Below are 12,144 nucleotides of genomic sequence, written 5' to 3' on the forward strand. Positions count from 1 at the left end.
GAGAAATATGCAGTTCTGATTGGGCTAAATACTCTCCGTCCTTGATTGGTTGAGAAGCGGGTCATAGATTACGCAACACATCGCCATCCGGTATATAGCGGATCCGTCACACATCAGATTTGTTCCAGCAGGAGAAGGACCAGCGGTGTCGTGGTGGATTTTTCCCAGGCCTTGTGAAAATCACATTCACTTCGGATTCAGATTGTCCGACATTAGCCGCCATCAACACACGAAGTTCTGATCCAGAAGGCCACCTGCATCGTTCTAGATCTCGGTGAGTCCGATCCGAGCTGCTGTTGTGTCGGTTTCTTTGTTTACGTTCTGCGTTTTCACGGCCACAGTACGTACAGGTTATGAGCCGCGCAGATTTATAATGTTTACGCCGCGCCATGTTCGTCCTCTATTGCATCAGTGAGGTTAAATGCCCGTATGCTCACGCCAACAACATAACAATGCTTGATAAGGCGCCAGCAGACTTCTCCGCCGGTCCCCTTACTGACTGACGTATTTGGAACACACACAGGGATTAGGTCATCTCCAAGCAGATGTTAGGGTGGATATTGTAACGTTTTCTGACAGCCTGGCTTCTCTGGCAGTAGTTGACCCACCCACCTTGAAGCCTGGCTGTTGACGGGGTCCCTGCTAACGTTATATTCAGGAATGCACAAGAAATAGGCCCTATATACATAAAGGTGGAGGGGTAGAAATCCACTGAAATACAATATATTTTGGTGAAACAAAATAGTGGCCAGAACAACAACACAATAGACTGTCAACATCAGTCAACTAGAGGGCATCGTTTTAAGCTTACAGTGCCACTGGCCAAATCCATGGTTCGTCGTCAGTCGTTTGCAGTTTAAGGACAGTACAGAATTGGAACTCACTGCCAGTTGAGGTTCACGGTAGAGGCAGAATCTGTAAACAGCTTCAAGACGAGGTTGGATTTGTGTTGAAATGAGGAAGAAATACTGCGAGCGACAGGAGGGTGACTACACAGGCACCGCCTACTTTACCTAGGCTAGACATCATCAGGTATCATCAGGACTAACAATACTGATAGAAGTGAGGAAAATGTCAAATTGCTATACATGTCACCTACTCTCTAATAGATGCATTTGTATGGTCGTATTAAAAAAGTTACTGGAGAGCAATGTTTTTTGGTGAATTAAATAAAAAATCAGAGGTAACGTTATATGTCTCTGTGGCCGAGTGGTAATGCAACCCTGCTGCTAGGCCATCTGGATCCAGTTTCATGGACCCATAGGCCTGAGTTTGGTGTCAGGGTGGGCTCAGCTCAGACATGTTGTAAAGGATTGCATTCGTCTTAATTTGTCCCCACGCAAAAAGGGGTGCTGTGTTGGAGGAGGTGCCTCAAGCTTGTATAAAAAATACCCAGCCTCATGACTCAAATTGGGTAGTAACTGACAGCAATAATGCATCATGGTGAATAATGATAGATCAGACAGAAAAACCCTAAAAACAACAGAGTTAGAAAGTTAAGTCAGTATGACACAACGTATGATGGCCCATAATTCCAGCCATTATGTTTTTTCAGGCCTATTTCTACAATCAGCCATGTTGAAGGAGTTTGAGCGTGGCAGCTCTGACGTTGACTGGTGTGAGGCCAATTATGATATTGTCCCTGCCATTGCTGAGTTCTGGAACACAGTAAGTATGACTAAAAGCTACATATTAATTTTTATGGCATTAGTCATGATCCTGTGATTTAGGTTCACTATTACGTCTGATGTCAGGTGTTGGCTGTAAAGGTCTCATATCTTCATGATACCACAATATATTCTTTTGCGTGCGAAATTTTTCATATCCATTTCTATGGTCTTCAAGTTTTCTGGATATTGCAGGTTTCAGGGAGTGGATATTTCAAACTTTCCAAAATCCAGCCATGTATGTCCATCTGTGCACAAACTAAAGAATGCCATTATTGGATCAAAAGAGTTAGATTTAGAGTTACATTTAGCTACTTTACCACAGTCAGTCATTCCACATCATTATTGATTGTATTGATCGGTGGCATCTGGTCCCCAAACCTAGCAGCCCTGGTAATGGAATTGATGGGATGGGAAATAATCAAGGATTGGCATTAGCTAAGACTTGATGTGTGTTTGAAAATAAAAGGAAGGTTAGAATAGAACGCAAACATCAGTGGTTAGATCAAATGTTAAGTATGGACGATGATGACGTAATGCTAGCATTGAATCTCTTTGACAAAGAGGTGAGAATGCTACTAGTATAATGAACCGACAGCGCTTTGGCAAATGTAATGTTAAATAAACTGTATCGGCAGCAGCTGTTGAGGTGTATTGTACTGTTGTGCTAACTTGGTACACGGGTGAAAAAATGTCACCCATTGTCAATCTGAGGCATCAGTGAGTAACTTGTTGTGTTGGTTCCCAGCCAGTTTGATGCACGCTGTTAAGTCATCATCCTGTTTGTTGTTGTTTACCCCCAACAGATCAGTAATTTCTTATTCATCGTGCTGCCACCTGTGCTGATGTACCTGTTCCGCCCGTATGCACGCCAGGTCAACGCTTCCATCAACCTCATCTGGTGGATGTTAGCGGTCGTAGGTAAAGTGCACACCACTCGCATTACTTCATATAGGAATGAATGAATAGATTTTCAGACTTCCATCTGATGCCTTTGTATTTGAATTACACTGCTTATCAATGCTATTCATGACAGAATTTTGTCCAACATGTTCCCCTCAGCTTGTACAAATGCAGTAACACTAAATCTCGTAATTCTATTGGGTGCCAGTATGCATAACAAAAAATTATGCAATACAAAAAATACATGAATTTAAAATAATTTTGAGAGGTGTACCAATGCAGCATCAATGATCTTGAGAAGGCCTCTATAACTATCTTTGTTGATGTGACCATATTATGGCACCCTGTGGAATTATTTATCTTTTTAATTATTATTATATTATTATAAGATATGCATGTCATTCCATCATGATGCTCATGATCACTAACCAATGCTCGACTTGATACATGTTTTTTTCCTCTCTGCAGGTATATCATCAGCTTATTTCCATGCCACCCTAAGTCTGGTGGGCCAGCTGCTTGATGAGATTGCTATCCTGTGGGTAATCATAGCAGCCTGGGGTGTGTGGGCACCAAGACGTTTCTTCCCAAGGTTCTGCAATGAAAGCAGGTTTGCCCACTCCTTATGTGCTTACTGGTATACACCATTAACACTAGAGGCTGTGACAGCTGAGCGACAAAACTTTCGACATATCGCTCAAGGAATTTTAGAGATAAAGAACAGATCTTGGAGTTTTTTAGTGTTTTTTTTCTAATAAGGCCATGTTGATTTGATTATATGGATGACATCCTCCGGGAACTCCAAAACTGATGCGAGCGAGCGAATAAAAAAAAAGTTTGGCCAAAAAAAAAAGTTGCCTTCAGTATGAAATCAAAGTGGCCAGGAAGGTTGAACATAGGACTAAACACACATAGTATGGTATACCAACAGTTAGGTGTAGGGACCAGTACAGTACATCATACGGGTGCAAAACATTTTTTTCTTCTTGGACCAATCCGAAAAAAAACAGACCTGAAGAAAAAACAGAGGAACATGTTTCGCCAATTACAAAATGGACACACTATGTCGGCAGCCATTTGGGGTCTAACCGGCCCGGGGGGCCAAGAATACAACAAAAGCGAAGTCAAGTAGAGTTTATAGTCAATTGCACCAAGTTTCTACAGTCAAAGGTACAGAGACAGTTAGCCTTTATTACATGGAGATGGGATTTTAAAATGCAGTGGGAGTCCAATAATCCACCAAACAGATTCCTTTGTAGCAAAATTGACCAATTACCATTGTTTTGAGTATTGCCAGTTCTCAAGTTTCCACAGACAATCAGGTCCAGGTTCATGTCCGGACCTGGAAATGATCCTCTGGAGTCTGGACCTGAATTTTCTGTACTGGTACCTCCCCCAACCAACAATAGATTTTTTTCTTTCTGTCCTTTCACATCTTATTCTTTGACTTAAGATTCATTTTGGCATTCTATGGCATTAGTTATCTGTTTTCTGATACTTTTTTTTCAATCTACGGAATATTTGTGCTCATTTTACAGCTGCTTTGCACAATTTATTGTGTGGTCGAAAATTTTTTTTTTTTTGGAAATGGCCGAAAATTGGTGCGAGCGCGGATGTCATCCATATGATCAAATCAACGTGGCCTAAATCATTCTTATCATCAGACGTATTGAAATATAGTTCACCTTTATCTGCTGGGTAACCCATATCTGTGCTCTATGAAACAGGGTTTTCAGGAAAGTCAAGTCAACGGACGGTGGTTTCAAGTTGCAAATTTTCAAATTATTGCAGTTTGAAACCACCGTACATTGACTTGATATGTTCAGTTTTTAACACAATGGACATAGGTTACCACAAGGATAAAGGTGAATCAGCATTTAAGAAAAATCAAGGTTCACGCAAATCCAATTTTGGTCACTCTATGCACACTCATCAATCACTGTCTAGTGGAAAGGGGGCCTCGATAATATTCAATATGATCTAAAAGTGTTTCTGCCAAGTGTATATCGAAGTAGATTTTAGCTATATATATGGCCTGCATCATTATTTACCTGTTGAAGATTGCCCTCTACACTTATGGCTATACATAGACTTCAAAGAACAATTGTCATCTAATCATTGAATCACATTCTTACATTAATACATATGTTGACAAATATTGTACTTCTTTTTCATGTACAATGTAGCAGCCAATAAACAAAAGTTTAATTGCCCATAGCTGACTGATGATTAGTGTTTTTGAATATCACTGTAAGTGTGATTCATTACAGTGAATGTTACATAGCACTGGACAGATTTGTCATGTATATGATGTGGAGTTTGCTGCAGTACTAGATTTGGCTGACAGGTGTTTTCTCCCCCTGACAGAAAGTCCTTTATGCTGTTGATGTTGGGGGCCGGTGCCATCACCACCATCCTAGCCTTCCTGCACCCTTCCATGAACCACTTCCTCCTCATGCCACTGGCCATCCCAAGTCTCATGTGTATGTTCAGTGAACTCAAAAGGTGAGAGGTCTTACTGTTTACTGAATAATCCTGGTTCTAAGTCCAGGGAAGGTCCATGTAAAAACATTGGTTATGATGGACAAAAACACTCATTTTTTCATTTGGTTACTGCATTTAGGAGAAGAATTCACATGTCTAGAAATATGAAAGTGCTATGTATAGCTTCTGAAAGATAAGAAATTTAACCTTTGATTAGCTTAATAAATCTGATCCCTAAGTGACGTATGTTCAATCTAATCCTTCTGATCCAGGTGTAACGACTGGCGCGTGATCCGCCTGGGCATTGCAGCCTTTGTCTGGTTCAGCCTGGCGCTGACCTGCTGGCTGAACGATCGGCTCTTCTGCCACATCTGGGAGTCTGTGTCCTTCCCATACCTCCACTCTGGCTGGTGAGTTCAGTAAGATGTATCTGTTGCATTTCCTAATAGATAAAAAAATTAATAAATAAAAACAACTTTACTTAGTTAACTCTGAGATGATCAGAATCACAGAATGTGGTGTGCTTTGAAAAGCTGGCTGTACCAAAAGCATAGCATTGTCTATGTTATGTTCTTTAAAGTGTACAAGAATGGAGGAACTTGAATGTTCTAATTTTGATCTCTTAACAAGACCATTACCTTTCATTCCTTAGGCACATCTTCATTGCCATCGCCTCCTTTGAACTGTGTGTGGTTATGGCATACTTTGAGGCAGTTACCATGGCCCCTGAACGTGCACCGACCTTGAAGTTCTGGCCCTACGACAGGTGTGACCTTGGAGTCCCTTATGTCAGCTTTAAATGTTCTGCTGCCAAACCCATAAAGGAGTGTTAGGTATTCAACATGATATTGTAATCTTCTCTTTAAATTTGTCAATAGTTCCCATGTTACTATTTGTGGTTTGTGGAAATGAAGTGATGTAGTTTGATGCTCAACCATAAGTGACGAAACAGTTGATGACTAACCTACCTTAAGTAGTGAGTCTATTATGCATTGATCATAAAGAAAACTAAGACTGCAGGCTTTAGGCTTTAATTGCCTGTAACAAAGGTGCCGAATATCTGTACTGTTGTAGATGCTGGTCCTTTCTCAGGAATATCATCAGAAAACTATTATTGATTGATTATGGTTAGTAGTTACTTTAATGTCAGGGACTTTAATATTTGAATATGTAGGCCCTACATTTTTTCCCGTAATTTGCTGAGACCTTCCAAATTTCATTATGCAAACAAATTCTTCTGTGTCAAATTCAATGGTACAGAAATTCTTACAAGAAATTCTTTGAGTCAGTCATTGAGATAAATGTAGAGACATACCTATAAGATGTATTGCTAGATGCAATTCTAAAGTTGTAGAGTCTGTATATAATGCCATGTGAAATGCATGGCTTTTAATACTACCTGATTTTAATAATCAATATTTCACAATGACAAAGATAGAAAGCTATTGACATGATTTTAGAGTTCATTCTTGAACTTCATTTGGCACAAAATCTTTGTTGTTGTTGCAGAGCACTGTGTTGGATATCTCTTGTAGAGCATAGAAACATCATGTCATTTTCCCCTTTTGATCCCAAGGGTGAACAATATGATGAGACATGAGGAAAACCCATGAAACGTCAGTACCAATGGAAGTTCAGATTTTGATTTGGTCAGATATAATCAAGTCTAGATCAGACTTAAAGTTTGATTCTTGACAAATCAGTTTATTGGCAGGTACTTGAGTGGGGATGGCTTTCTTTCCAGAAAAAAAACAACAACAAAAATCAAACATTACAGATTTTAAGCTCAACCTACCCCACATCATTTTCACAGAACTATGCAAATTAACCCTTATTTGCATATGTTACACTCATCACTACCTACAATGAAAAAGCCATAATGAGTGTACAGTTTTAAAGACTTTCATTATGATTCAACATAAAGAAATGCACCATATGTATAGGAGAGAGAGAGAGAAAGAGAGAGGGAGAGAGAGACTTTTAACTGTATGGGTGAACTAAAGGAATGAACAGTCCCTCAGATGGAGATAAGACAAAATACTTGAGATGCTCTTGTTGTGGATCAAATGAACTCTTACCAGATAGGACCACAATTATATCTGTAGTCCTTGTACTTCTAGTTTTACTCAGGGATCCTACATGCAACAGATGCACAGCACTAACAGATGCAAAGCACTAACTGTATGTTGAAGGCTGCTCCTCAACAGAATAAACAAGGAATAAACAAAGAGAAACATTAATATGTTTGACGTATGTGTCAGATGATGGTCTTGTGATCACTGTACATAATATATGTATATGTACATCTTGTGGAATTGCATAAGCAACAACTATTTAGCAACAACTATTTAGCAACAACTATAAAAGACTATTCTATGTATGAGAAGATCACACTTGTAACAATGTTTTGTCATTAACAATGCATGTACTACTAAAATGTTGTAATGTGGAAGATAAGTTATATATAGATGGACCAACATACTTAGGCAAATACAGGAGTTGGACATAATGGCAGATTATGCAAAGTACCAAACTGTACATGGTTACTTGAAGTTGTTCTTAGATGTTATAGTATCAATGATTGTCTCTCTTTATTGTTAGTAGGGCAATACATGAACAATCTTAATATAACACTGAATTAGTATTGAAATTGTCATAGTTTTAGATCTCTTAAGATGTTATCTCGTATGACAATTCCCTTGTTGTCTCTAGTGATGAGACTCAAGTTTTATTCTTGTTGTGTACATCTTTAGAAAGGATGCTGGTTATCTTTTACTCTGTTTTGTTGAAGTGATGGCCAAACTTTCTGGCTATCAATAGTCCTTCATGGTCAAGTCATAGATATTTCCTTCAACTTGAATATGGTGATTATGTACTGTTACAGAAAGGAATGTATCATTCTCATATTAGTAGTACTTGAATATCTATTTCTAAAACTGAACCCTAGATTTTAAGATGCTTGTTACTAACATTGGAAAGAAAGCTTTATTTTCATGCATATGTTAACTTATTCAACATATAGAAGAAATGTTTAAGAAAGGTAACGTTATATGTGTATATGATGCTGTACACACAATGAATGTGAAACAACCATTCCAGTTCTGGCGCACATGTATATCTATCAGTGTGTTCACTGCAGGTTAGGACTTCCAATGTGTGTGGACTGCAGGCAGTAACAGAGCAATAAACTGTTGACAGTGTCAGTTCTGTGATGACTAATTGTGTATTCTTCTCCCATTGATGGTGTTAAGCACCAGGTGTGTGTGCGTGGTGGTCACCACCAAGGACAGGTGTATTTGTGCATATGGCATTCAAAACCAAAGACAGGCATGTTTGTGGATACTGTTCAGCACCAAGGACAGCCTTGGTTGTACGGATAGTGTTCAGCACCAAGCCCAAGGACAGCCATAGTTGTGCAGGTAGTGTTCAGCACCAAGGACAGCCGTAGTTGTGCAGATAGTGTTCAGCATCAAGGACAGCCATAGTTGTGCAGATAGTGTTCAACACTAAGGACAGACGGAGTTGTATGGATAGTTTTTAGAAGCAAGGACAGTCATAGCGATCTGGTTCAGCACTGAGGACAGTCATAGTTCTAATGTTAAGCTGAAAGGAAAGACCTGTTTATGCGTGGCTAGTATTCAGCACCAAGGACAGGCATATTTGTGTGTGTGTGTATAGTGTTCAGCACCAAGGACAGGCATGTTTGTGTTTGTGTGTGTGTGTGTGTGTGTGTGTGTGTGTGTGTGTGTGGATAGTGTTCAACACCAAGGACAGGCGTGTTTGTGTGTTCCGGCATTTGTTTGCATGAATCGCGTTCACCACCAGGGACAGGTCAATGTCGTGTTTGCTGACAACCGACAATAGCGTCACCTGGCAACCCTTACTACAACTGCAAGACCAACTGCAAGAAGATCAAAACATTTTCAAAAGCCTCATCTAACAATTCTTACTACAACTGTAACATTTTGTAACAGTACTCAAACTACGTACGATACAGGCTACACATTGTAATTTTTTAAAAATATTTTAAAATTGTTTTTTCAAATAAACAAAAACAGGTAGATGACCAAAAATTTCAAAATAAGCATATCTCAAACATACGAATAGTCATAACAGAAATTCAGGCTAAACATTATTAGCTTCCTATAGTTCCTTGTTATCTGTTATAATCTTACAGGAAGTGAAATATCGAGACATGCACGCAGATCCCGTCAGATCCCAAAGACAAATTTGACAAAGATGTCAAACATCTTACAGACGATGATTGCGAATACAACAGCAGCGAGTAGGTGTGCCATCTGTTCCTGGTGGTCCACAGGCAGCGGTCCTGCTGGAAGAAAAGTACACTCGGACTTACTGCACTGGAGTTAACGTGGAGAAAATTCATTCCACAGCCAGCTCCAGCTGTTCGTAGTCATTCGAAATCTAGGGATGCGAATATAACGTACACTGTTCATCTCGATACTTTATTTTCAATGACTGTTTCATCCAGCAACTAATGCTAGAGATATTACGTAATCTAGCGATTTTGACAGTCTGTCTGGTGCCTAGGAAATTTCCGGATCCAATACTCGCCTTGCAGAGGTCAAGCTCCGTTTTTTCGTCTTAACGTTTTTGCCGGGTTTTCAATTTGTCATTCAATCTTCTGCCGGCAGACGCAAGCATCAAAACCTTTTAAAACTCAAAACAGTCGTTTAACACGCGACGTAAGAAAAGTGCGTTGCAACTGAAACCTGTAAGACAAACGACCAACCACATCAAGTCTTACCATTATCCCGCGGATTTTGTCGTAGTGCTTCACACTCGGACCTTGGCAATGGATTCGGGATGATGTCAGGCATGTGTGTTCTCAATATCATGTCCAAACACCCATCAGGATCTAAAGTATAAAAATGTGATATGCATCTTGCATCTTGTTGAGTTTAAGGAGGGGGATTTGTCAACAGATTTTTTAGTATAATTTGAATTAAATTTACAATCACAGTAACGTGATTGATGACAAGTCCTATGATATTACAACAGAACATATATTATTTCGACAAAGTCCGATGTGACGGTTGGAAAATCAAGCGTCATAACAGTGGGATATGAGGAGCCATTATTTCGGTCGCATTCAAAAGACAGAGCCTTTGGATTGAACCATTCCGCCCTGAAAGACTTGAAACCACTTACAGACGACGTTCAGTTGGTCTGCAATGTCGCTGGAGTCCGGAATGTCCAGCGCACCTAACAGTTTTCTCCAGAAGAACCTCCTGTGTAACCTGTCGGTACAGTTTAGCTGACACACGAGTTGATACTTCTGGGGTATCTGACAGGGCAGCAGTTGTATCGGCACCATACGGCCGCCGCTACGGAAACAGAAAATAGCAACAAGAATAGCGTGACGAGTAAATCATATTGCACAGATGACAGATGGTCTGTTCCCTTGTGCTGATACGTTATCAATGTATTGAGTGGCATGTCAGTCATCGGCTGGTTCACAGCAGGAGTGGTAGTCGCCGAGATCATTTTTACCTTCTTCACGCAGTATCTAGATAATGTTACAACTATAAATGTAAATACATTTGTACACATGTACATTTCTGTGTTAGTGTTTGTGTGTGTCCGATAGCGCTCGCGTGTCACGGTGTGTGTGCGTATCCACATTGGAATACGAAATAAAATGTTATGCAGATGCTTTTTTTGTCTGTAACAATAGCATCGCTTGTAGATGATTTTGTTACCTGGGTTTTACGCCTTGCGCAACCATCGCCTCATACAGGTTCCATTCGGAGTGCAGGTAGTCCTCAGAGAAGCACACAGCCGTTTTCCTGCTCGACATGGCGGCGTTAAAGATGTTGTCAGCGATGGCGGTTCCGGGCTCGGAATCTCTCTCATATAGATACACCTGCGCCCAGTCATGTTACAGTGATTAGTGTATTAGCTCTTCTCATCCATGTTTTCTTCTCTGCATGTTTTCTTTTCATTCTGTGTCATCATTTGTTTTTAATTGTTGAATATGTACTGATGAATCAAAATAAAATCAAAAATGAAATAAAATAAATCAACTGCCCCACTGTTGCTCAATGTGAAAGTACTCCACATAGAATGTTCATCTTATGTCTTTTTGAAAGCAAAACCACAATGAGAGATCTTTACTTTATGACTCTCTGTCCATTCGTGGGTGTTTCCATTCACGTGACTAGGGAGTGTGTATTGCCCGCCATGCTTGCCAGGTAAATTTGGATTTTGCTCATGGAATTGCAGTCATGTTGATGACTTCATACAGGCAAGCAAATTACTTTCGTCACGATCAGAGACTTGAACGTGAAAATACCTTTTGGCCAATGTTCTCCAATGCCTTTGTCAAGACATCCACGACGTAGGGCAGCTGCTTGGGATGGCACGATATAAACACGTCCCATTCGTGTTCTGAGTCGTCGCCTGAATAACATGAGTAACCTTATGTCACTTTTACATAACGTTAATAGATGCACACACTAAAGAAGTATTCTGGACTTGAAAGATGGGTTTTACATCTATTCAAACACATATCGTATTCCTGAAGCCTTTTCCAATCGTGAATACCAAGAAAGGGGTGAAAATATCAACGAAACCCGCTCATTGCACAACCCGGAAATAACATTGTCATTGCAGTCTGAAAGTTTCTATCGTGTGGATCTGAATCATCTCCCAATAGTTTTCTACAAAACTATGTATACTGAACAAGGCTTGTGCTGAAATTAAGATATTTTTTGGACAGGCCATAAAACACCAGCTCGGCAATCGGTGCGTCAAGCTAGCGTTGCTATAAATACACCAATATACATTCGTAGCGATGAAAAACATTAACGTTACCAACACTTTATTAACACTGTTCCACAGTAGCAGACATTCATGATCGTGTAACCCTAAAACACGATCGTTCGAACGGGACACCAAACCTGTAGCCATGAGGTCAGGAAAATGGGGGGATCTCTCCAAGATCTACGCTGTCGCCAAGGGAATATCCAGCGAACTTACAGGTATGAAGTTGCATGGTTTACACCTGCCTTTTTACACACGTCACTACTTGTGATAACTGTTACACCACAATCAGCAGCCAGGGGGC

General features: G+C 40.1%; 2 protein-coding genes across 4 annotated transcripts; one reads left to right on the forward strand and one right to left on the reverse strand.

Moving 5' to 3' along the window:
• Positions 1–62: 62 nt before the first annotated feature.
• Positions 63–7,303, forward strand: LOC118409949 (alkaline ceramidase 2-like). Its single transcript, XM_035811363.1, has 7 exons — positions 63–274; positions 1,556–1,668; positions 2,474–2,588; positions 3,039–3,180; positions 4,938–5,075; positions 5,327–5,464; positions 5,707–7,303. The coding sequence occupies exons 2-7, from the start codon at positions 1,576–1,578 to the stop codon at positions 5,885–5,887; spliced, it is 807 nt and encodes a 268-aa protein (XP_035667256.1). The 5' UTR covers positions 63–274; positions 1,556–1,575; the 3' UTR covers positions 5,888–7,303.
• Positions 6,941–12,120, reverse strand: LOC118409951. Of its 3 annotated transcripts, none has more exons than XM_035811367.1 (7): positions 11,978–12,120; positions 11,371–11,477; positions 10,778–10,941; positions 10,227–10,402; positions 9,823–9,933; positions 9,310–9,384; positions 6,941–8,560 (listed from the first exon to the last, which is right to left on the reverse strand). In XM_035811367.1, exons 1-7 carry the CDS (start codon positions 11,985–11,987, stop codon positions 8,481–8,483), a joined length of 723 nt encoding a protein of 240 aa, XP_035667260.1. In that variant the 5' UTR covers positions 11,988–12,120; the 3' UTR covers positions 6,941–8,480. The 3 variants fall into 3 exon arrangements, with proteins under 3 accessions (XP_035667260.1, XP_035667259.1, XP_035667258.1); XM_035811366.1 differs by having other exon boundaries at positions 9,310–9,381; positions 11,896–12,102; XM_035811365.1 differs by having other exon boundaries at positions 11,896–12,101.
• Between the last annotated feature and the right edge of the window lie 24 nt (positions 12,121–12,144).

Source organism: Branchiostoma floridae, chromosome 2 (genome assembly GCF_000003815.2).
Source record: "Branchiostoma floridae strain S238N-H82 chromosome 2, Bfl_VNyyK, whole genome shotgun sequence".
Classification (NCBI taxonomy): Eukaryota; Metazoa; Chordata; class Leptocardii; order Amphioxiformes; family Branchiostomatidae; genus Branchiostoma; species Branchiostoma floridae.

Bases quoted from the DNA above. Each gene is read 5' to 3' on its own strand.
- LOC118409949 (XM_035811363.1), top strand. From the start codon at position 1,576: ATGTTGAAGGAGTTTGAGCGTGGCAGCTCTGACGTTGACTGGTGTGAG. The intron at 1,669-2,473 runs GTAAGTATGACT...TACCCCCAACAG, and splicing joins TTGCTGAGTTCTGGAACACA to ATCAGTAATTTCTTATTCAT. The intron at 5,465-5,706 runs GTGAGTTCAGTA...TTCATTCCTTAG, and splicing joins CCATACCTCCACTCTGGCTG to GCACATCTTCATTGCCATCG.
- LOC118409951 (XM_035811365.1), bottom strand. From the start codon at position 11,932: ATGAATGTCTGCTACTGTGGAACAGTGTTAATAAAGT. The intron at 9,934-10,226 runs GTAAGTGGTTTC...TTTATACTTTAG, and splicing joins AGACCAACTGAACGTCGTCT to ATCCTGATGGGTGTTTGGAC. The intron at 9,385-9,822 runs GTAAGACTTGAT...CTTTTCTTCCAG, and splicing joins ACAAAATCCGCGGGATAATG to CAGGACCGCTGCCTGTGGAC.